The sequence below is a fragment of the Charadrius vociferus genome, unplaced genomic scaffold (assembly GCF_000708025.1).
Source record: "Charadrius vociferus isolate BGI_N301 unplaced genomic scaffold, ASM70802v2 scaffold126, whole genome shotgun sequence".
Lineage (NCBI taxonomy): Eukaryota > Metazoa > Chordata > Aves > Charadriiformes > Charadriidae > Charadrius > Charadrius vociferus.
In genome coordinates this window covers 940841-966398 of record NW_009648894.1, presented here as the reverse complement: position 1 = coordinate 966398, position 25558 = coordinate 940841, and the positions used below count along the sequence as shown (strand labels likewise).

At 39.0% G+C, this 25558-nt stretch overlaps 2 protein-coding genes across 2 annotated transcripts in view; both read right to left on the bottom strand.

Moving 5' to 3' along the window:
• Positions 1 to 21618, bottom strand: part of LOC104288351 (macrophage mannose receptor 1-like) — a 34777-nt gene extending 13159 nt beyond the window's left edge. Inside the window, 19 exon segments of the mRNA XM_009887146.1 lie at positions 374 to 513; positions 861 to 961; positions 1879 to 1946; positions 2453 to 2616; positions 2718 to 2753; positions 5086 to 5230; positions 5829 to 5916; positions 7183 to 7310; positions 8640 to 8839; positions 10630 to 10778; positions 11664 to 11779; positions 12962 to 13075; positions 14205 to 14359; positions 15258 to 15440; positions 16645 to 16791; positions 17896 to 18009; positions 18945 to 19106; positions 20173 to 20346; positions 21558 to 21618. Of these exon segments, the coding sequence (XP_009885448.1) occupies positions 374 to 513; positions 861 to 961; positions 1879 to 1946; positions 2453 to 2616; positions 2718 to 2753; positions 5086 to 5230; positions 5829 to 5916; positions 7183 to 7310; positions 8640 to 8839; positions 10630 to 10778; positions 11664 to 11779; positions 12962 to 13075; positions 14205 to 14359; positions 15258 to 15440; positions 16645 to 16791; positions 17896 to 18009; positions 18945 to 19106; positions 20173 to 20346; positions 21558 to 21618 (2445 nt within the window).
• A 2968-nt stretch (positions 21619 to 24586) lies between these two features.
• LOC104288350 (macrophage mannose receptor 1-like) overlaps positions 24587 to 25558 on the bottom strand; it is a 46805-nt gene continuing 45833 nt past the window's right edge. The window contains exons 33-34 of the mRNA XM_009887145.1: positions 25393 to 25425; positions 24587 to 24756 (exon numbers count right to left, since the gene is read on the bottom strand). Of these exons, the coding sequence (XP_009885447.1) occupies positions 24587 to 24756; positions 25393 to 25425 (203 nt within the window). The remainder of the gene's footprint in view (positions 24757 to 25392; positions 25426 to 25558) is intronic.

The window sequence follows — 25558 nt, the reverse complement described above, 5'->3', positions numbered from 1 at the left end:
TGTGACCTTTCATTTTTTCATTTCAGTGTTACTCCGAAAAAGGGTCTTATGCTTACAGATAAGGATAATGGAACAGTATATCTGTGCAGTAAGTATGTCTATAATAAACAGAAAAGTCTAGAAACTGAGAAAGTAACTATGGCTAAAGGCACGTGGGTGTTTACAAAAATTATAAGCCAAAACATTCAAATTAACCTTTCTTGAGATTTAGATACAGACTTGACAACATGAAAATTGACTACACTGCTAATTAGAATACCACTCAAGAAACTCGCGTATAAAGAGAGAGAATTTATATAGTGAGACAAAACGGATAGTCGTTTTCTCTACCTATAGCACATCTGCTAAATATGGCTGATATTTGTTACTGCACCTTATTGTGAAACAACAGCCAAGTTTCAGGACATCCTCCCAGACGTGGAAGTACAACAGGAGCAAATCCTGAGTAATTTGAATTGTGCCTTTCACAGATGAAGCTGTTCTTCACAGCACAGCTTATATCTTTCCAAAAGCCTGTAAATAAATGAAGTACAGAGAATCACTGTCTGAAACCCTCATACCACCATTACAGCAGTCAGCACCAGACAGTGTTCGTAAAGGATAAATGAAACCTTCTGGAGGCAGGTGAAATAGTTGCCACGTACACTATTTGCCCTAATACACTCCTCCTTCCTCTGTGGTGTATTCATCTCCTAACAGTGACGGTGTGGTTTTAAACCTCAGCATACATGCTCTGAAAAGCTGTCAGTCTTGTTCAACTGCCTGTTTATGGAGTAGCCTCAAATTTAAGTATGTAGCACACATTTTAGCTTTTGATGCTAAATATTCAACCAGATATTTCTTGTTGCTATTATACTCACCAAAATCTTTTGACATTATCACACAGTTTTCATCATTATTTGCAAAGTTGGGTTCATTTGGAGCCCAGGCAACATAGTTCACTGGGGTCTCATCCAGCCAGCTGAAAGAAACAAGGGGACAGTGGCTGCCGGACAGACATCTCCAGCAGTCATTTACTTATAAGGTCTGTTCAGCTAAAGGGCCAAGCAAGGTATTAACGGTAACCAGAGGGCAAAGGCTCTACGTCTACTGCAGGGAACTTATCCACAGCATTACTGCTGCTTCTCATCTGTTTAGTACTATGGCATTCAAGTCCCATCAGTGTCCCATTTTGCCAGAGGTTAGATAAGTAATGTCATACCTGAAGGGAAGGCTTCTTATGATCTGGATGAGACTGAAACCCCAAGATCTCACCAGTGCACGGACTTCCCTTACATTTGAGAAAAGTGTCCTCCTGCAAGACTTCTACAAACAGATTTCTAAACCGGGTTCTTTACCAGCAGTTTCAGAAAGCTGTTGGGTGAGATGGTGCTCGCACTTCCTGCCTCCAGCTCACATAACTTGAGCCACTGGGAGTGGCCTGACTCAACCCTTATATCCACATTTAATCAAAACCTCCTGGGCTCTCCCTGTAGCCATTGGAGACCTGGCGAGAGTTGATCTCTTCCTCAGGTTGATGGCTAAAGTGGATCAGGTGAATAACATCCTAACATTTGTTGCTTCTCCTCACTACCTAGGAGAGGTTGCTTGGGTGTTTAACTCCATTCTCTCAGTGTAAGATATTAAGCAAAATGAATCTTAGCCATGAACTTCTATTGGTTTTGCTCTCCCAGATTTGGAAGGAAAACACATTGCTCTGCTTAAATATAGAAGAACTTAACCTGAACCTGAATATAGAAGAACTCCACCTGAAAACTATCCAGAGGTCAGCTGCACAACAGTTATTAACTTGTAAAATGAAAGCACACACAAATACTCACACAGAATGAGATGAAATTACCATCATTTGTTGTCCATTACCAGTTTTCCTTTACTCACCTGAATTTCTGATCAAAGCTGACAACTAAGCCAATTAAATATGATTCCCCCCTGAGTTTTGTGTAAACCTAAAACAAGAGTGATTAACAGTTAAGCACTAAACAGTTTCTCAATATGAAGCAAAAGTCTGGAAGGCCATTAACCATGCCTGTGATATTTTTATTTTTTTTCTTTTTTTTTCCCCCAAAGATTTGCACCTCAGGCAAGAACACTGTAGGTTTGGACCCAGGTTTCAAGCGGGCAACAGGGATAAGGGATCATCCTGGAGTGAGGAAAACACTGGGCAGAAAAGCAATAATCACTGAGCTGAACACTACATATCTTCAAAGAGAGAAGCACCCTGGGCCTGAACTATCCTTTGCCACACATTCAACATTTGCCTGCCTTTTTGCTCTACCTACCAGAAGCAGTAATAATTTCTTTACAAGTTCCGAACAAATATATTGTTGCATAAATAAGCAATATAGGACAATAACTCAGGACTCTGGCCTAGCTAAATAGCTAGGCTGTTCTCTTTATATTATCAGCTATTCTGCTTCAGAATTCAGTTATAATTAATAGACTCAGTGCTTACATATTTCCATAGAAATTGCCTTTTGCTTTCATTCTCAATGACAACAAGATCTGCAAAGTTCTTCTGACAAATTCTCCGTGCTTCTTTAATAAGGACACGTTCTTTGCTGAAATAGTACTGCTTATCTTCATAAATAATCCATCCATCATCAGTGGTTTGATATTCTGAAAGATAAAGCAGCATATATATCACATTCATATCTGGTCTGTATGAAGTCTGAAAACTATACAGTAAACTTTAGCTTGAAAGAGTAAAAAAATCCTACCAAGTTTGTAGTGCGGTTCAGGTTTTAGCAGTGTGCCTGTAAAATAGAATATCATCATAAGCAGCATTCCAAGTACCAAAAAAAAATAATACAGAGACATTTGCTTTATGTAGTTGCAGATATTTTGTGTAATTGAGGAAAAAAAAAAAAAAAAGGAACTATGAATTATTTAATGTGTTTTCAAGATTTTAGAGCACATACCACTGGATTGAATTAAAAAATATGTATAATTTAGAAACATTTATCTAGTGAAAAATAGATATCTTTAAAGCGCACATACATACCTCCAAAAGCACTGTATTAAATAGTCCAGGATCTGCAGTAATCACTTTGTAGATGAAATTTAAATCAGTTTGAAAATGTATTTAGTATTTTTACTTGGCATGCCATTATTCATTTTTTTGACATTCATAGGACCAGAGCCAAACAACATAATCCAGCCAATATATCCAGTTCTCAAGCTTAGCTACATAATAGTAAACTTTTCACAAGTACTGAAAGCTTGATGTTAATACCAGACATCATTTCCAGTGTCTAGATGCATTCCTCCTATCCTGATGTCTTGGCTTTCACTAGGAAAGTCTGTTTTTAAGAGAGTCCTGGAGAGTGCCAAGAAACACCTGGAGAACCAGTAGATACCAAACCCCAGTTTCTTATTACAGGGTGGACCAGGAGGAAGCAATTAACCTGTTGCTATTCCCAGAGCAACCTATAGCCCCTCAAAGGTAGCTCTGCTTTCTCTTGGGTGCCTGTTATTTTGTTCTTCACAAGGATCACTAGTTCTGTTAATAGCTTTCTCCATTTCTTCTGTGGTTTGATGGAAAGGAGCACATTATTAAAGAAATTACAGGAACAGTTTAGATAAGAGATAAGCAAGCAAATGAAAAAGAAATATAAAGTTTTCTGTTGGGAGCTTTTAAGTATTTTCTTCTTACGCAGTTAGTGCAGAATAGAACTAAAGCTATTCAAATATTTTCATGAAGAATTCACATACTTCATATTATTTTGATTTTATTTTTTAGTCCTAACATAACGTTCCTTGCTTTTCCAAAAAAAAAAAAAAGGTGTATCTTAAATAAATATGTGTTTTACGTGAATATGAGGGAATTAACAGCTGAGCATCCCTCCTTTCATGGTGATCATCATCTAATCTATATTCACAATAACAAGAACTAATTCTTTTATTATTTATTTTAGTTCAGAAAGGTCATCTTGGATCAAGATAAACTGAACAAAGTATCTATGTCATGGTTTCAGATGTCCTCCCGAGCAATCTCACCAAGACCAGAGAGCCACATCTGTACAAAGCAGTGTGCTCAGCGCACCAGAAGGGGCTGCACAGGATGTACTGCTTCAAGCTGGTATATGGAAGTCAGTGTTTTGATGGTGTGTTTGTGTGACTAATCTACCCACAAGGGAACAGTGATTCTTCCTTTTCCGTTAAGCAGTTTTTCAATTCTGCCATGGTGTCTTATTCACTGTTTAAGGGTAACGGTTCATTGGCAGAGTCATCAAGTATTAGATATACTCAGTGCTTTTTATATAACTGCTTCTCCCTTCCCCTCCCTATTGTGCCTCCTACTAGTTCCCTGTGTGCATCCACTTTCTTTTCATTACAAGAAGCTTTTAAGAAGCTCCTGCTCCGTGGAGATGCATTCAGGTACTCAGTTTACAACCAGGAAGCAGGGATGAAAAAGTAGGACCAAGAAAGCAAAACAAGTTCTTTCATTGTCTATTGTCACTTGGGGTCCTCAGCCCAGTTTGCAACTGGCAGGCACCTCAACGCACGTCCACCAGCTCCATGTCATGCCCTGGTACCAGTTGCAGCAGGCCTGGCGTTAGGGCCCTGCTTCCCAGGTAAAGCTGGTGGATGGGGGTGTCCTTCAAGGCTACACCAGACTCTACATTTGATCTCTTTTTCAGAGGTGCTGGTTTCTATAGCAACTGATCCCTCTCTTTGGTTCCCGTTATTCATTTCACAGTGGGAAGCAAGGCTTTTTTCTCTTTTGTACAGGGTACTGTAGTGTCCTGCATCTTTGGCTCTCCTGGGTAAGCCTGAAGCAGATAGAAATACAGGGAGGAGATAAAAGGAGAAGGGATAAGCACCTTCGCCTTGCAAATTTATTCAACACATGGCAGAAAGAGATAAAGCCAGAGATAAAGTAATAGGGACATCTTTAACTTCCTGCATCTGAGTATAATTGAAATACCTTCATTCATTCTTCTTGCTTTATGTGTTGCCTTTACTGCAAGTGATTTTAAAATGAACAATTCCCAGTATCTTTCTTCTTTTCAATTTGCTTAAATCCATACAATTTGTTTTGGAACTTAGGTTTACCGCTGCAATTAAATGGGGAAGCAATCATACCTTTTTTTGTTTCACAAATCCAATTAAGTAAATGTTCGCAGCGCAAGTCATTCCAGCGCATTTGGGGCGATCTATTAAACATAACACAGTGTTCAAGTTCTTCATGGTTATTGGGTTCATCTTCATCCCAGTTCTCATAAATTACCTGTGTTGGAAATACATCTCCATTACTGTGTGATTCGAGAGGAGTGGAAATAATTGAGATTGCCATTGTAACACAATTTCAGGGTCTCATCATCTCAGGTACCTTGTTTATGGGATCAATAGGAGTTCAGATAGGTCTGAGGGGGCTGTGACAGTCATGCTGATCAGCTCACTTTCCCCATTGCCCCCCAGAGAAGGCGTAAAGATTACACGGTATAGAAAAGAATGTGTCTGATGGAGGAAAAGCTGATGAGCAGAGGGAGTCGTGTTTATCTCGCTTTGTGAAAGATGACAACTTGACTGCTCTGCAGTGACATACAGCAGTGCCCAGTCTGGGATGCTGTGAAGATCTAAGAGCACAGACTGTGGAAGATGGGATATAACCTGGTACCAGGGATGAAAGAGAGGCAACTTTGTACTTCCATTAGTGTGTTAAGACAGTGCCACCACTGAGCACTGCAGCCACTCAGCTGATGGATAAAGGGCTGCCATACACCTGCCAAAGGTTTAAAGGGATCTTAAAAAAGGCATAAAAAAATGAAAATCTATATATTTCAAAGGACAGAAAGTCAATTAATATCCAGCAAATAAGTACTCACAGGGGAACCATCAATCCAGGCAAATCCTTCATCAGGATTTAAAAGAAACAAACCGATCCAGAAAGCCTGATTGTGCAGTCCTTTATCCCTAAAATAAATCATACAGTATAGATACATGAGCGTAGAAAGAGGGACCGTGATATAAATGCCGGGAAGCGTGCAAACATGCTGCTCTCTGTCACATCGGAACTGGGAGCTACTCCTTCGCTGTGGGCCCGTAGACAGGCTCACTGCCTGCACTCTGTCTCAAAGGGTTTGATGGTGCTCTGTGTTGGGGCAAGACTCGTCACATTTGAACGCAAGTTAAAAGACAAGTGATGTGACACAGAGCGAGCTCAGGCTCTCGTCCTTGGGGCTGCAGTGCAGCTCTTGGCTGTAGCAGAAATTCATGGAAAGAGGTTTTAGCAAAAGTAAACCATAAATCGACTTCTATAATACAATTTAACTAATGAAAAAGAAAAAAGAAAATTGTTTTTCAGCTGCATGATTTGTTTCTTGGCACTTCTGATGTCATTTATTTAATAGTTCATGCTATTTATCTTGTCATACCTACGGACAAGATAAAAGAGAGTCTTATTTCATTCACTACATAAAATGAAGCTTTCCCTCTGCAAAGATTTCATAGTCTAAAGCAAAGAGACAACAGAGAAGTAAGAACATATTCAGTTTCACAAGACTTTCCTATGTGACATTTTTAAATCTATTTGAGAAATTAAACCTAGATTCACCACTATGTGAAACAGGTTTGTTTAAACTCCTATACATTATGTGCCATTGACATTACGGTGTACAATCAGAATGTTGTTGTCTAATTTGGGGGGAAAATAACAGCATAATTTCTACATTGCAGGCAAGACATGACATCTACAGTGTTAGCAAAAAATTAATTAAAATTAATTCCTCTGATTTCAGGAGTCTTTAGTCAGAAAATTTGCGCATTAAGTCCGTGCATTTTGGTTTACATTACACATTAACTCAAGGGTTTTTTGAATGTGTTGATTTAAATATGAATTGCAGCTAGTTATAAAAAGTCACAATTAGAGCTGAACATCTTACTGTCTCCCTTTTAAGAGAGGGACTAACATTTAGAAAGTTGATCAGATCTGGAGAACAGACTTGATAAAAACCTGTGATGAAAATTTCAAAAATATCAAAGCCACTTTGGAATATTCAAGATTTTTTTTTTAAAGTAATGTTTCAGGATGATATTTCCAAATTAAAATTTTAAATTTTAATTTTAATTTTAAATTTGATTGTTTTTATTCACTCAGTTGCCCAGCTCCAGATATATTTTGAAGGAATTCCTAGGTAATGTGGCATGAACATGAAAAAGAATCATTGTGCAAGTACTCACGATGCTAATTGCCATATTAAAATTTGATCTTCTCTTGTGTTGATTGTGACCAGATTTCCTCCTATTTCTCTACAGAATTCTTCAGCCTCAAACCAAGACTTCTTCTGGTTTCCCTCTCTCACAAAAAACTATTGGGAAAAAAAGGTAAAAATAAATTACTAAGTGTGCAAAGGTTGACGTATGCAAATACATAATTGCCTATGTAACTAAAATCATTGTCACTTTAGGACCCATTTCCTCTTGAGTGAGACAACATAACATTGGTCAAGACCTATAATAATAAAGATTAGATTAATAAATAATAAAGATTAAAGATCTTAGCATCTTCTATTTTAAAATAAGGGAAAAGTAGCACAAAACTCTAAGGGGAACAAAAGGTATCACAATGTACAGAGAAGAAAAAAATATTTTATAACTTAATTGGAACTTTGAGCACTAAAAGGCTTAAAGAAAGATGGAATAGCTCAGTCATCGTATTTTGCAGTAGAAAGCAGGAGATTTTTGAGAAATGGAAGGTGGAGGGAGAATAAGTAGATTGGAATAGAAAAGGCAGTAGGGATAGAGAAAGCTGTTTTGCGAGGTGCTGACCCTGGCCAAGGAAGAGATTTCCGTACAGTGGTGCAAGCGTACACGTAGCACCACATTCTGTTATGAAGTACACACATTCTTGAAGTGAGGAACTGGATGCTTGACATTTTGGGGAAAGAGCAATCAGCAATTTGGTAACTGGCAGAAGAAATAATGTTAGTAACAATAACTGAGTGTGACATAGAAATTGAGACCCTTATAAATACAGGGCTAAAATCTTCTCTGGCCTCCCAACAGGCAGAGAGTCTCAACAGAGAAAGTGAGCGGATACTTAAGTAAAGACCTGGAAGTGCAATATTGCATATTTACTTTTCCTTTCTCTATTTTGCTTTTTCTTTACTTTTTTTTCTGAAATGGAGACTTTTTAAGGCATTTTTAGCTAAATAAAGAGAATGCACAAAACCTTTATTTGCTGAAGCATCACCAATATCAAACTGAACCTGGATCTAAAAATATCACTAAAAGTATCACATGCTGTGTGAGAAAAGGTAGAGGGCCAGGCAGAGGGCCAGGTTTCCATAAATTTTCTCTTAGAAACGTTGTCTTATGCAAGTGACGCTGCTGGGTCTTGAGACACAATGCTATGTTTTTCGGAAGCCCTGAATTCCTGGAAGTAAATAAATTTGGTCAGGTTCTCACCTGGCATTTAAATAAAAGAAAGCATATTTCCAGCACTCTGTTTTCATGGTTTCAAGTTTTTCATTGTTGGATTTCATCATATTTGATGGATTTTTGCACTCGAATACCATGGAGAAGATCATTCCCCAAAAATGACCCAGCACTTAAATCCCTGAGTACTACGGTGACCAGGCACCAACTCCTGGGCTCCCCCGTGCTCAGGCTCACAGGCAAGGTAGACACACACTTACTTTGAAGCATGAGTCTGCCCAGGAGGCTCCATCCCATTCTTCGGCACAGGCAGCTGCAGGGACCTGCACTGGAGGAGCAGAAGGCAACGCTACCACTGCCTGCTGTTTGCAAAGAAAATTTGCTGTCTTCTCACAGGTGACAACATCCCATAATCCAGCTGCAATTCCAGTTCCCATGGCAACACAGCCTTGCTCTTTTCCTTTGTGATATGGAAAAGAAATTAGTAAAACCAAAGTCTCGATGACTGTCTAAGAAATGAGAGCTTTGCTTTTATTCATAGAAAATTAGGAAAAGTAAGATGCAGATTATGGAGATTAAAAACATACTGGATATAAAATTAATACCTCCTGCCATAGCCTAGATATGGGCCAACAAGTCTTCAAACACACCTTTGCCAAAAACAGTTTTGCAGCTTTAGAATACAAATCATCCTTATCATAGAATCACAGAATCATTTAGGTTGGAAAGGGCCTTTAAGATCATAAAGTCCAACTGTTAACCTAACACTGCCAAGTCCACCACTAAACAATGTCCCTGAGTGCCACATCTACACACATCTTAAATACTTCCAGGGATGGTGACACAACTACTTCCCTGGGCAGCCTGTCCCAATGCTTGACAACCCTTGCAGTGAAGAAATTTTTCCTATTATCCAGTCTAAACCTCCCCTGGTGCAACTGGAGGTCATTTCCTCTCATCCTATCACCCTCCTTCTAGGTAGTTGCAGAGAGTGATAAGGCCCTCAGCATCATTTTCTCCAGGCTAAACAACCCCAGTTCCCTCAGCTGCTCCTCATAAGACTTGTGCTCCAGACCCCTCACCAGCTTTGTTGCTGTTCTTTGGATGCGCTCCAGCACCTCAATGTCTTTCTTGTAGTGAGGGGCCTAAAACTGAACACAATATTCCAGGTGGGGTCTCACCAGTGCCGAGTACAGGGGGACGATCACGGTGCTAGTCCTGCTGGCTGCACTATTCCTGATACAAGCCAGGATGCTGTTGGCCTTCTTGGCCACCTGGGCACACTGCTGGCTCACATTCAGCCAGCTGTCAACCAATATCCCCAGGTCCTTTTCTGCCAGGCGGCTTTCCAGCCACTCTTCCCCAACCCTATAGCGCTGCATGGGGTTGTTGTGACCCAAGTGCAGGACCTGGTACTTGGCCGTGTTGAACCTCATACCATTGGCCTCAGCCCCATCGATCCAGCCTGTACAGATCCCTCTGTAGAGCCTTCCTACCTTTGGGCAGATCAACACTCCCGCCAAACTTGGTGTCAACTGCAAACTTACTCAGGGTGCACTTGATCCCCTCATCCAGGTCGTTTATAAAGATATTAAACAGAAGTGGCCCCAGTACCCGGCTCTGGGGAACACCACTTGTGACCCACTGCCAACTGGATTTAACTCCATTCACCACCATTCTTTGGGTCTGTCCAGCCAGACACTTTTTTACCCAGCAAAGGGTACACCCATCCAAGCCAGGAGCAGCCTGTTTCTCCAGGAGAATGCTGGAGTGTCAAAGGTGAAGCGTGACGGTAAGTGTTCCCACATAGACCCTAATCTGTTTTGTTGAAATGCGGAACAGCTCGACACTTGTTGCTCATTTCTCACATATGCACCTTGTGGGTCAAAGAACTCTGCCCATGGTAATTTTTCTCAGTCTGATGAGTTGTTGTTAACTGGTGTTAAAAAAGTTTAAAAAATGAGACTGTGGACCTTGTTAACTCCTGCACAGTATTCCCTTCAGTCTAGCCCATGAAAAATCTGTTTGTGTACAACTTCGCAGGAGATTGACTTACATAACACCTGACACTCAGCTGTGACTGTGTTTGTGACACTGATACCAAACAGAAGGTCTGATGGTGTTGGCCACCTAAAGCTGCAAGCACAAAAGAAAGCGCTCTAATTTCTAACACCCAGGGATGGAAAGCAGAAACCTGCATGAATTCCAGCTGTGCTCCCATCACAAGGGTTGACCCCATGCAGAGCTTACCTGGCATTGCTCTGTTCCAGTGTGTGAAGAGAGGAGTTTCACCGCTGGTCCACCTGAAACTCCCTCGTTCTTCTGTGTTGGAGAGACCAATCCAGAAGTATTTTTCAGACCTCAGCCCCGTCAGACTAATCAGAAAGGCTTGCTCATTTCTGAAGTGGAAAACAGTGTTCATTCACAACCTATTACCTTGCAATATTGATCTAAGTGGTACAAACAGAGATATCACTATCATGCTAGCATGACCACAAGGCAATAGCTCCTCAGTGAAGTTCAGGCAAAAGCTGAGAAAGTTCTTAAGTGTGGTCAAAAAATTGGTGAGGGACAACTTTCTCCTTTCAGCTGAAGGCGTCTTCTCACCTTTCCGCCGAGTTCTCTGAAATGTTGCAAGTCACTACTCACTTGGGCTTCTACTATTTTCCTTGTCTTTCCAAACCTTTGAGGTGCCTCAAACAGACCACCAAGTGAGGACCAAACTGCCAGCTTTGATACCCATCACCTCTGAAGGCAGTCATGTTTCCTCAGAGGTCATGAAGCCCACAAAGCCTGACAGATATGGGTAGTTTGGAGATGATACATTCTGGCTGCGGTGGGGTAGGCCCTGGGGAAGATTTCCTACATTGGTTCAGAATTCGGCTCAGATAGTAGTTCAGGAAAATATTTTTCATTAAAGGTTTCCTATCATAATGAGAGAACACCCATCAGTAAATAGATGAAAATTGTAGCAACTATTTTCCAACAGAAAAGAACCCCAAAATAACACAGAAGCTGCTTTAATTAGGAAATGAAAGATAAAACTGTTTAACTCAAGAACCCCCAAAATTCGAAAACTGTTTTAATATCTTAAGTAGAATGCCCTAAAACATTGAGTCTTTTTTTTTTTGTTCCTGCATGGATAATTTTATTTGGCTTAATAATACAAAATTTTTGAAAAGTGCTGATGAAATACTTTGAAGAGTTCAAAAAATGTACAATTTTTGCAAATTTCTCCATCAGAAGAACTGATTCTGGAGTATAAAAAAAAGATATTTTCCTACCTGCTTTCCACTGTAGCTAGATAAGCTTTGCTCCGTTCACATGTCTTATTTGCTTCTGAGAACGTCAGAAGTGCAGACCCCACCAAATAACAGTGAAAACCATATCTTTTCCAACCCTGTGTAAAACACAAGGTTCTTAATGTGAAATTCAAAAAGAATTCAATATAGAAATTAGCTCTATTCTTTTGTGTATAAATATTCGATGTTAAATTTGTTGCAACCAAGCTTAAAACCAAGATGAGACTGGGCCGATCTGCTAATAAACACAAGCTCGTGTTGCTGTTTGCTCCTACAGAAGGCCTTTTTATTTAAAGGATGACATTAAGATCATAGTTTTCATCTTCTTTATGTGTTCATGACTTTTCAAAGAAAATTGTGACTGTGCTACCTGCTATCGTTTTCCAGGGCTCTGTAAGGCTGGGATTATGCAAACCGCACTGTAAAGAGCCTGTGATTCATTCAGGGGGGAGCTGCAGCTCCGGTCTTCCAGAGCTGCGGGATCTGACAATAATGATATACAAAAATATTGAAATATGGAAATGAATTCACATAAAAGCACAGCTCCCCAAAGCTGCCCCTGCAGTCCCTAAGTGGAACGGGTGAGGAGACTTTCTGAGCGAAGAGGAATGCGATCAGTGCTTGTTTGTGGGGAGGGCAGAAAGGAGGAATATTAGTAAAACATCTCTGCTTCTTCCTCCTCTTAGACAGATCTGTGCTGACCAATATAAATATAATGATTTTCTGAAAAGGTCAATTCTGGAAAAATTACTCATTTGGAAAAAAATAATCTGCTGATATCACTCAAAGGCCAACTAAGTAGTCCATCTGTAGGAACACGGTAAAGAAAAGCTGATTCTTGTCTGCTTTGAAATTGTTTTCTTTCTTTTATCATTATTATATAGTAAGGACTTTATAAAGACTTTAGATAGACAGCAGAAGAGACAAAGTGGCTTTTGGTAATTTTACATGTATTGTTAGGCTAAGAGCATAAATAGAGAGAGTATCAGTGGAATATGATTTAAAAGAGATATGTAATTTTGTTACAAGGTGGCTCATCTGGGAATGGAGGGAAAGGCAGTATTCATGTACATGGAAATGAATCTTTACTTTCCTGAGTATTTCAGAGAAAAATGAAAAATGCACATATATTAGTAAAATGCTAGCAGGAAAAGACTAGGTTTCTTCAAGAGTAGATTTTCTAGAAGATACAAACAGAAGGACTCTAAAAGAAGGAAGAACCAGTAAATTAATTCCTGTTCATTTTTTCCAATATCATGAATTTATGAGAGAGTATTTACTTTCTGGCAGCCTGGGTCCTCCATTGCCTTTTTCTCAGAGGATTGTGATGAAGGCTTCTTTTTACAGATGTAACCAAGTTGCTTATCACAAACATCAGTTGCCCAGTATCCATCCTACAATAGCAGGGAGACGAAACGCATTTAAAAAAAAAAGGCATTCATAAAAATAAGAAAGTTTTCTTCTTTCTTCACTAAAAGGCCCACTGAAATATGTTACCTAGGAAGTCTATAGGATCATTGCTGGAGATTTTTTTTTAAGAAAAAATAGACACGTATGTCAGAATTGGTTTAAGATCCATTTGATGTTGTTTTGAGATGAAAGAAAGGATTAAATGACATCTTGAAGTCTCAGTATTATTTGCTGTCTTAACCATCTATTTTATCAGAGGGTTTGTAAAGATACATCTCGTGGGGCTAATGGGTCTGCATTTAGAGCAGTATTATTTCACTACACCTCTGGCAAAAAGATCAATGAAACCAAAATAATGTACATCTGAGCATGTTGCAGTAAATCTAAGTATTTTATCCATCAAGGAGAAGACTTGGAAAATGACTGATTTCTTTTAAAAAAGGAATTATGTAAAAAATAAAATTTCAATAGGATCTTTTTTCCTCCATAAAATCTGGTTTATGATCAATTCTACTAATGCTTAATACTGGCAAACAATATAAAAGTTCCTTCAATAACAACATTTCTTTCATAACAACATTTTTTATTTGAAATTTAAAATTCATGACACTTTTTGCGTGTATGTGTGTGCATGTAAATGTGTTTAAAAACCCAAAGAATGATGTATTGCAAGAAAATAAAGTACATGAGTCAAGCAGTCAGAAATAGTGTAGGATTTTAAGTAATTGACAGGTAGGTGTAAGGGCTGTCTTTATGTCACAGCTGAAGACACATGCCCTAGTGCCAGGTCTCCATGCCTCAATGCCATGTCTCAATGAAGTGACGTTGAGGGATGTAATGGTCTATTGGATTGGAGATTGAGGTATGCAAATAGCATCTATGATAACCACACAAGGTATTAACTAGTTCATCCCCATTCCTCTCCCAGAGCTATAACTGCAGCATTAGAATGAATCTAATGGGAAAATTAGAATCTAATGAGAAGATTCTAGGACACACTTTTCAGCAGAAAAGAAATTTCAAAAGGTAGCACTAGGAAAATGAAATGGCAGGTGATTTCAGACTGATGTAGTTATTAGTTTGCATTACTATAAGATGACTGCATGGTTATACCTGCCCCTTCATAACAACGCAGTCCTCCAGACCGTTTGTGTAGGTGGGATGCCTGCGCTGCCACTTGGTGAACGTCACAGGAGTCCCGTCACTCCACTCGAAATAGAAGTGAGCCTTCAGGTCGTTCAGACCCAGCCATAGCTCTTCTGTGGGCTCTGAAACATGGAAAGAGATAGGTTTGCTAACAGTCCTCTATGCAATACAGTGAATATTTTCACACCCAGAACAAGCAGGGACTGATAAATTTGGGATGCGGTACATGAGAGCTGGTCTTCATGCTTTAACAAAAATGCTGGTTTCCTCTCAGATCTGCACTAAGAGATGTCCTAGTCTGTACTGAAAATGCCTCAGATTCCATCCAGAAATACCAAGTTTAATGGTATTTAATGGTTTGTGGCTGGCAGAAGATTTTTACAAACTTTCTGAGTACCTGTGATTCAGAACAACAAAATGGTCCCTAGCATGGAGGGCAGGACAGTGATGTCCCACCTGTCAAGAGATCATACTGAGCCCAAGCCACGAAGACATCTGCCAAAACATCTCCTTCATGGGGAAACGTTAGAGGGCTTGTAATGGCCCGCCAGGGGCGTTCACCAAGTCCAGCACGTGCGGCAAGTGTCAGGACTGGTTACTACAGATCCAAGGAAAATCAGAAGTGGAAAGATATTTTCTTAGAAGGATATACAGCAAGAGGTTAACCTCAGCAAGAGGTTTTAATCTCAGCAAGAAGTTAAATTTCTTATAGGTTTGGAAGTCAGTTCTGAAGCTATTAAGCATAGAATAAAGGTGCCAAAAGTGCAATTTTTAGAGATTGTTATGTGTCTATTATTTTCCTTTTCTTGCTTTATAAGGTTTTACAATGTAAATTATTTCTTTATAAATATAAATATACTTCTATGTTTATGTAGCAGCAATAACATAAAAGAATACCATAAGTTAGATTTAGCCTTCCACTTGTGACATTTCGGAAAAGAAGCATTAATATTTAATATGAAGCCCAGCTTTTATGTTACAGATGGGGCAAATGAAATACAGGTCTACATATATACTCACTGTAACCAAGCTGTGACACCAGAAAGCTGTGTTCAGCAATGTTGTGGACACTTGCCAAATCTCCATCTTGCTTCTTACATGAAGTCAGAGCATCTTTCCATATTTTACGTTCTCGCTGAATGCTGTAGCAGTGGCCTGCATATGGCCACCAACCATCTGCGCACCTAATAGGTCTCAATGCCTCTAAAATTAAAGTACAATTTTTCAGAGCAATTTTGTAAGAGGAAAATAAAGGACACTAGAATAAGGTCTCTGGAGCACTCTTTGCAAAAGTGGGACTACATAAATAAACATAAATCTGTAGTTAGGAATGCAAATACATTCAAATGAAAAACAATTATCATTAAGGCAGTGTGCTAAATATGCAAACAGAATCGTGTCTCCTTAAGCAGAGAATCATTGAAAAATGCCCACATTGTGTCAGACATGCCATTTGAAATAACGCTCTGGCAGGAAAGAGAGACCAAAGCAGACATCAGCCTCTCCCCTCTTTGCCCCCCGGAGCAGCTGGGTGACAGCGTCGTGGTCTCCGTGCTGCCCGCGCTGGCTGACGTGAGGCTCTGCCTCCTGTTCAATGTCTTGTTGCAAGCACACATATAGTTTTCAGATATGAAAAGCATGAAGTAATTCTTTGGTCACTGCAGGTCAGTAAACAGTTCAGATCAGTGCAGAGTTGGTAGTTTTCATATTAACTCAGAGGCTTTTTTATTACTTAGATTTCTAAATGTCTTTAAAAGCTTACCTTAAGCTTGCTTTAAAAATAGAGTCCTGCATTTCTTTTTAAGGTTACTGCTGGAATAAAGACCCTCTGAAATTATCTCTGTTTTCTTTAATATAACTACTTCTTTAAAAGTAGCTTTTATAACAGTCCCAGACGACGCCTGCAGCAGGTCCCTCCTGCGTGTGGCATGGTCATAGCCATGGTGTGTCACTGAAGCTGTTGGCCCGTAGGTGAAATGTAGCCTGTGTGAATACTGCTGCTCTGCTTGTATGAATCCCATGCATTGTGTGCTGTTGTCATCGGAGCATTTTTTGCATTAATATTGAAGTAACTGCAATTACTCATTTGGAGCAAACGAGAAGCATAACATTTCTACTGTACTTACGCAAATTTGATTGCTGGCACTGGTTACCATGGCAGAGCAGCTTCTGTCTGTCTTGCAAGAGTGAATGACAGTGATGGAACAAAATAATAATATTCTCCTATGAATGGTTAATACACAATGGAAGGACAAAGGCAATATATAACAGCCTGCGTGTGCGTGTATAGCTGTGTTTTTCAAAGGCTGAAAAATAATATTGCATACCTTTTATCATTTACACATCTTTACAGATTGCTCTTTCTAGGAGTCAAAGAAAATTCTTTCTTTTTATTTGACTAACCTACCTTTGGGTATGATGTCAGACTCTGAACTGAATTTTCTCTTTTTACAAATGTAGCCAAGTCTCTGGTTGCATGCTTGGTTTTCCCATTTAGCATTCTTTGTGGGATTCATCACTCCACAGATTTTCCCAGGGAGTAGGAAAGGACTTCCTTTGAGTAAAAATTAAAATAGAATCTCACAGCAAAAATAAATAAGAAAAGTAACAAAAACATCACATTATCGGTAAAAATATTAACTTGTTCTGATTTCTTCAATACTTAATAAGAAGAAGCCCTCCTCCATAGGATAAGTGCTGTTGTACTTTGTAGGATGCTGCTTTTGGTTTATGCTTTGAGAGTGAAGGAATGACCCTCCACTGACTTTGTGTCAGGATAGTACTGGGAAATTTCTGGTTCTTTTCCTGATATGCTGGTGCTCACAGACAGAACAGCTGAAGCTAGACTTTTATCCTGTGTCAAAAGCTTCCAAACTTTAAAAATATTCAGTTTTAAATTATATCATCCATCCAGTATATCTCAAGAATTTCACAATTCTGCTTTCCTATAAAATAGCTTTTCTCTTTTCTCTTGCAGTGTGTAAAAAACCTCTGTAAGCAGCAAAAGAAATTGCCCAAGAAAGACTTTTTAAAAACAGAGATGAGAGTTTAATTATTCCATCTTGCAACTTTTCCAAAACAGGAGATGGCTTGAAATACTCCTGGCACAAAGAAAACATCAAACCACAAGAATGACAAGCAAACAGAAGAATTTCTCACGTGTGAGGAGCACCACAAACTCACCTCTGTCTCCCTTCCTCGAGGTTGCCCAGTACAATTTTTTATACACTGTTGAGGAATTTTGAGCTGGCTCTGTAAGCCTCTCCATAATATTTAGAATTTCTCCAGATGACATAGTGCCATTATTTTCTAAATATTTTGCTGCTTTTAGAAGATTTGATTTATATTTATACTCTTCGACAACATGTTATGGAAAAATTCTGGTTTCTGATCTGTAGCGTTATATATCACTCCAAATGGCACTCTGCTTTCATAAACAAGATCTTTCCTTAGATAAAAAAATAGAAGAACCTGCTGTAGCTGATCTCCACAGTGAACTTTGTAATTTGGAAGTGTACTTCTAAAAATAAAGGTCTAGATCTTCAGTTACTGTAAATCAACATGGGCTTTCCTGAAATAAAAGTAGCTGGGGCAGTTTTTATTAGTTGGTGTCTTATCAGAATCTATTCAAAGATTACCAAATAGATACATTTCTTACCTGGAGCCCAGTTTAAATATCTGAAAGGGCTGCCCCCAGCCCATTGCCATCCACTGTCGAAATTCAAAGTGTTCAATCCAATCCAGAATGCAAAGCTGAATTTTTTAATTAGCTCTAAATTAGAAAAAAAAAAAAAAAGTCAGCTGTGTCTCCCTATCCTCATTCTTAGCAAGCTCATCTAAAAGGAATAAAGTCAAAAGTAAGAAATTTATATTTCTTAGTTTAAACCACCCCAAACCCAGTACTTTCTGCATTACTGAGGTGCATAGATTAAAAAAGTAAAATATGTAACTGAATAAATATTGATTTAGCAGAGATCTTGGTAGTTAAAAGGCCAAACAAACATCTTATTTCACTACCTAAATAAGACTTCACTTCTCTCACTTTGTTTCAATCCAACATGAGATGTAAAAAAAATCTTCTTTTCATTATTTTTATTTTCATTAAAATGTTTCTTTAACAGATTTCATGGAGTAAACACATTAAAACGGTTACAGAGACAGTGTGCCAATCAGTTGCTTCCAAATTTTTTTCTGTGTGAGTGATTTCAAAGCCTCTTTGTCACCATTTAGAACCAAACTAATACCATGATACTCGTATCTGAAACCCAGTGGAGTTTATGTATGCAAATATACCCATATTAGGACCAATCTAGCCGTCATCTTATGTTCTCCTAGAAAGATCAGTAATCCTTGAAACACAGAGGAAAAGGGTAAATTTGATGACCAGACCATAGTGCTGCTCAGGAATGAGTGCACCAGCACGAAGGCAGGAGGAGGAACCTCCCCCCGGGGACAAGCTGCAGAAGATGTGGTAGCTTCCAACTGGAGCACAAAGGTGGGATGGGGCTATTTCCCTCCCTGTAGAGGTTTGGGACCAATCCTTCATAAAGAAACACCAACTAGTGGAAGGGCAGTTCAGACCATCTCCTTGCTGAACCACCCCTGACAGCCCGTCTTCCTCAGTGAGACAGAAGACTAGGCAGTCTAAAGCTCTGGGGCAGCACAACACCCTAACATATTCTAAGGTCTTGTTTTCTACCATTTTACCTCCTATATATGCCTGCTCATGTATCTCTGTGATGCTTAATAGTTCTGCATTTTGCTGCTGACAGCTTTTCCTCGCTTGGTGCCATGTTAGAGCTGATTCTGAGTTTATCTGATAGTGAATGCCAGTTGAAACATCTTCTGTCCAAAATTTTTCTGTGTCGTCTGGAAGAAGAAGTGAAGTAGAGCACTGCTGTTAGGGGACTGACATTGCAGCAACTAAAAGCAAATGAAGTATGTAATGATGCAAAATCTCTAAAAATGCACACTATTAACCGTATGCTTTCATCAATTTTAAAGCACCAGAAAAATTGAAATCAGATTAAGTATCAATTAAAAAAAAAGTGTCATTTTTAAAAAATTATAAGCATGATTTTATATTTCTAAGTTTTTAGAAGGGAGTGAATGGGTTTCCAATATTTGCTTTTAAATTTACTTTTACATAAAATGTAGCATTAGGTAAACCAGGGATATCTGTTTATTGAAAAAAGAGATTCCAGGGTGGAATCAGAGGAGGAAAGCAAGTGTGTAGGTAGACTATGACCCTGGATGTTCTTCATCCTCATGGAGCAGGAACTCCCTCTTAAATCGTCGTCAAGAGAAGCAGCTTCTTCAAAAATGGCAGAGCCTGGCCCTTGACAGCCTGAGGAGCTATAAAAACTGTCTGTATAGCACCAATCAGCTGCAGTCTTTGTTTGCAGAAAAATTAGCAAAACCTTGTGAAACTGTTGTGTTATTGGGAAAAGAGTTGGTGAGAAAGAAAAACTGTGTCATGAGTTGGAGGAATCCAAACACAGGTTTGGTGCGGTAGATAGTACAAAGATGAGAGAGGAGAATAGTTTTAGCAGCACCATTTTTATGTAGGCTGGCAAAAGAAGACAAGAACAAGAATGGAAATGATGTTAAGGGGAAAAAAACAGTATATGGCAGAAAGAATTGACCTACAGGGCATGCCTGAGGAATAAAGAGCAATGGGAATTTTTTTAAAGGAAGATATCAGTCTAAGTTCATGCTGGTTATGTCATGCACTTAAGTCACATAAAATGGACATCAAGGAACTTCCTTATCTCTCTGGTCTGCAAAGAGAAACAGCCACCTCCTTTCACTGGCGCTACTCTGACAAGGTTTGTTATGAGGGTGTGCAGCTGGTAGCTGATAGTGAACCTGGTAGCTCAATAGATGGTTTTCTCAACGTTTCGTGACAAATTAATAAATACAGTGCAGGACTTACTTATTAGTGGGCAAAATCCATACAGTTTATCAGCATCAAAGTCTGCGGTTGTTGCACACCAGAGCCAGCCATCTGACCTACCAGCATCTGTGCACGCATTGTACTGTTTGCCTTCATATTTGAAAGGGAATACACATGGCTGTCCATTGGCGTTTCCTTGTAACGTAAAGGTAGCTAGAGGGAAGACAGGGTTAAGAGGACACAGGAAAATAGTCATAAAATGATGAATCTGACTTCCTACTAATAGGTCTATCTATAAGTATATCTGTCTGTCTAAACTGAGAAGTCACACTATCTTATTTTCATTAATTTTTATCATTTTTCCCCCTTGTATAGCTAGAGATTTTAAAGAAAATATTGTTTTAATAAAATTTGGATTTTAAACACTGTGTTTAGAGTTTGACTTATATACATATCTTGTAGGAAAGTCAAATTCTGTGATGATAAGTTGCTGCAAAGTTGTGGCTCTTGAAAAGAGAAAACCCACAAGTAGATCTCAGACGACGAATTCACTGCATTGTGCTGTTCTGTATGGCTCAATTAGTTCACTTTATCACTCCATCTTTTCATTAATTATTTAAAGAAAAAGGATAGCTGACCAGAGAGAATACAGATCAGGTTGTCATGAGCGTATTTACATACTGAAAATTTTAAGTTTCAATTGCACATTTCTGCACTTGGAGGGGTCTTGCAGATTCACTCTCTACACAGATTCCTTAAGGTTAGCAATCCTTTGTCTTCTTAAACTACCATAGTATTACAGGAGTGTTCTTTCATCCTGAAATTTCTGATATATGCTCTCAGTCTCACATTCATGGAAACACACTCATCTGCTCAGTTCTACATACATTACTGCTTTTCTGTTTCTCTCTGTAGCTGTACCCCATGAGTGACATACATCTTCAGACTAGAACTATTCTAATTTGGTCAGACTGGAGGGGAGGAGCCAATTCTTCCTTCTCATAGCTCATGTCTTCGAACAGAATAAGAATCTTGGACAGCTGTCATGAAAATGTGGCTCTAAAACCCTTTGACTGATCACTGCACCGTGGGTGGAATGGGGAGGGTAAATAGAAAGAACTCCATGCTTCCTCATCTCTCATCGCCTTCTCAAACAGTGTCATCTGATTTTCTATCCACAGAAAGAAAATCCAGTTTAAAGATCCTGCTTCTGTTGCCTCCTTTTCCCCCAACATCCCTGCATCTTCCCTCTTTTATTCTGTGAATCAGGAACTGCGAGGATATAATACCCAATATGCTCTTTAGATCATGTATCAAATCTGACAACAAATACAAAATAATCAGTCCATGCATTAAAACTGTAAAGTTGCCCAAGGAAAAGCATTTTCATATCTTGTTTAACACAAAACCAACAGGAAACTTACCCGGTGACTGTAATGAACTGCGCACGAAGGACAGAAAAACTAGGAACCTGGAGAAACGCATTGCAAATGTAACTTGCTTTTCATTCCTCCACCAAAAGTTGGACTATAAAACAAGCAGAGTACAAAACCCTTCTGAGTGAGGATAGTGACAGGTCCTTCTCTGTGGCAAAGGGTTGATGGATAAAGCTCTGTACTCTAAATAAGGAAACACCCTGTCACGTGGTATTTTGAAATAACTAGAGTGCATATTGCAAACGCTGCTCTCTTTGAAGAATGAGTCGCTCCTGAAACTGAAGTCTCCATCCTTGTAACTAGGGCTGGTGACGTTTGTCTTTTCTTGACACTTTGCAAGTATTTTATGCGGGTCAGCTGTTGTGGTGCTACACAGGACAGTCCTCTCAAAAAGCAACTGGAGAACTGGTGACAAGAAAACTGCAGTGAAATATCATCGATTAAAAACTCAGTCTCTGCTTTAACGATTACATCTCAGAAACAAAGGGAGACAAAACCCCAGTGGTTCAGTACATCGCTATCATGTCACAGCTCTACATATCAAAAAGAGAGCAAATTTTACAGGATCTGCAGTATTCGGTGCATTATGAATTAGTGCTCACTCTGAGGGCTAAAATTGCTTTTTTCTGCACTGTTACAGTGCTTGCTTTGATCGCAGTTTGAGGCTGGGCTGCTTACTCCTTGTCAAAGGTCTGGAAGAAGTGAAGGTGTTCAGTGCTATAGGCTGGTGATAAGTTTGCCTGTAATAGGAAGGAAACTTTTGCCTGGAATACTTTTGTCAAGCAAAAGGATGTGTTCATCTATCTGAAAGATTCCTAATGAGGATGTTCCAGGACAAAGCCAAATGTAAGCTAAATTGGAAAAGCTCCTTTTAATCTGTGAGCAAAGTGCTCATCTAAAGACTTATATTGGCACGGCAGTTCTTATACAACTACACCACAAAGCTGTGCTGGCAAATATTCACAGGCAGATGAGTCCTACTGTTCCTTCTGTTTATTTACATTGGTGAAATTAAAAGAAGTTGTGATAAAAAAGTTGAAAAAAGTGAGAAGTTAAATAGTCAGTAGTGAAATATATATAGAAACTGAACAGAAGATGGCATATGAGAAGCAACTGTCTGCTTTTATTTATAAGGTGTGAAGGGAAAATTATTGCAAGAACTGACTAAACTTGTTGACTGTTAGGAAGTACTAAGAGAAAAATATCTTCAGAAAAAAATGGCTGGATTTCAGTAAAAGTACGAATTGAATAAATTGTTTAATAAAAAATATTCTATTTGCAGGTGACATGCAGGGAGGACTTAATGTGAGCAAGGCTCACAAGAGTAGCCCAAAGTCTTAAAGCTGAGTGATGCCACAGAAAACAGGGTGGGAGAGAAATAGAGGCTGAGTTTAGTGAATGAAACCATATTTTGGATATATCTGAAATCATAAAATGAAATGGCTCCAACAAAGGAAAATACCTGGAGGGCACATTGCTGCTCAGTTCCCTCCTCTGCCTCACAAAGGACCAACCGAGCTCCAGTCCAAACTGGGCTTTAGTACCCGTCTTGTGTAAATGAATGCTTGTGAGGATTCAGCTCCCCAGGGCTGCAGAGTGATGGGGGCAGGGATTAATGCAGACACTGAGCTTGGCTAAAAGAAGAATTGAGCACTCCAGAACTGCCCATTTCACATAACCAACCAGCTCAATGCTGGTTACAAACCTTTTGGGGTCATCGTCCTGCGTGCTGCATTTCACTTGTGCAATAACCTGTTCTCACCAGTGCGCTAAATTCTTGATTGCATTTATGCCAAGGAAAGAGGAGTCCAGTGCTTAGAAAAGAAACTTCATCACCTTCTATTATTATTTATTTTAACTTTCCAGCTTGCTCAGTAGACCCTGGGCAGCCTGGGAAGACAGGTTGTTTGCTGGGGCTATCTGCTAAGCACTCTTCCCCATAAAGTGTTTATTGTCTAAATTATATTTGCAGCTCACCTAAATGCTATTTTGCACAGCTTTCCCTGTTTTTCTTATATCTTAAATTTAGGCTTCTTGCAGATTTCTAGCACAGTATTATCTTCTGCATTCCTTAGTTTTCAGTTCCTTTTTCTTGCATTTAAAAGTTGCAAGTTGGTGCTTATTCAGGCTGAATTCAAAGTGGTGGGGAGAGAAGCCCTCCTTGTTATTGACAAAAGTTACTGCACAGAAAGGAGCACCTCCCTTCCCCTTTCCTCTCACTTGATTCACAGGGAAGGCCGAAGCTGAAAATTATACTAATAAAAACTTTGTTTCAAAGCATTAACAGAAAGAAAGAAGAATGCAAGGCTGAGAATATTTTAATTCATGTTAGTGAACATATTACATTTAAAAAATCATAGCATCAGCTTGAAAAAAGACCAAAACTTACACCTTAGCTTAATGTCCTCTGCTGGTATGAACTGTATTTTCCATAGCAGAAAATGAAAATGGCAGTGCTTTCTGTCCCAAAGTTATCCGAGATACGTATATGAAGCACCATTGTATAAGCGTAATAGGGTACATCTATAAGGAACAATAAAAGTGCTGGTTTGACAGAGTGAAGTTTGTGGGGCAAAACGAGTTCAAAATTGCAGCAGAGTTCGGCAGATTTTATTTTTTGAGTTCTTTGCAGTGTCCACAAAGTCATGGGAATACAGTTCTAAATCGTAATCACACTTTATTGAACATTCATTCTCACTAGCTGACTTCTATAGTCCTCTTTTAGTATGTTTGTTTATTCTTGACAACTTCTTTACACTAGTGTACATTTGAGAACATCTTGACTGTTACAAAACTGTAACATCAATCCATCATCATCAAGTCCAATTTTATAAAATATGCACGATACAAAAGAGGCTGCTAGTGCAAAAAGAAAAAGGGGATTTCATTTAAGATTACGGATATCCTCACTAGAGACTTTTAAGAGATACATCCTTTAATTTCATCAAGTAACTTGCTCCTCTGAATTGATACATGCCACAGGACCCATTCGCACCAATTCTTCAGTCACTGACACATCATCTGAGAAGGGTTTCATTGCCAGAATCTGTTGATAGTTGGTTTTGTCTTTTTCTCTTGTAGAAATAGACTGACATGCCAGCTCCAAGAAGAGTGAGAATAGCCAAAAAAATGAGTGGCCAAACGGGGACATGAACAGGTGGGTGAGCCTCCGCATTCATTTCCTTGCCTGAAATGAATACATGCAACTGTGAGAAACCTTAATATTTTTTTATTCCACATACAACATGAAAAACAAGGAACTTAGAGTCTGTTCAGTGTAAGTCTGAGCCCGGAACGGTTGCTGATCAGTAGCCAGGTCTCTGTTGCTAAAGCTAACGTGTTTTTAGTGGATCTGAATGACGCTGATATACAATGCATGCAGTGGATGATTGTAAAAATTTAGCAAAAAATGTATGCTTTAGATATGGATATGGGGTGCTAATTTTTTGGAAATTAGTTTTACAATATTTTCATGTTACATTGTTTAAAATAATACCTATGGAAGAAATTTGCATATACGTCTACATAGGTTTTAACAGCATAGTTAAAACTCTCCGTGCCTGTCCTCAAAGTTAGTCACAAGTTGGGTCACTGCTGAGCTTGTCAGCTCCGGGTTAGCCCTGCAGCAGTCCAGTCGACCAAGAACATGAGACTGCTCGTGTGACCGTAAAAGGCACCATGGGATTACCCTGAGTGATTTATAACCGTGCATCCCAGTAACTCTCAGCAGGACTTGTTTTCTAAAAGGGGCTGATTTGGGAAAACTCATTTTAAGTTCTTCTTGTATTTAGGTTTTTATTAATTTTCTTATGCAAGTTCTTACCTTTTTGCTGTAGAGGACTCCCACTTGGCTCAACTTCAATAAATATCAGAGACAAATAATGAGACACTTCATTAGAATTCATAAGTTTGACTATTTTGCTAAAATTATAAAGAAACAAAAACCCTGAAGTATTGCTATTGCATTAATAACATATATGTCTGTGATA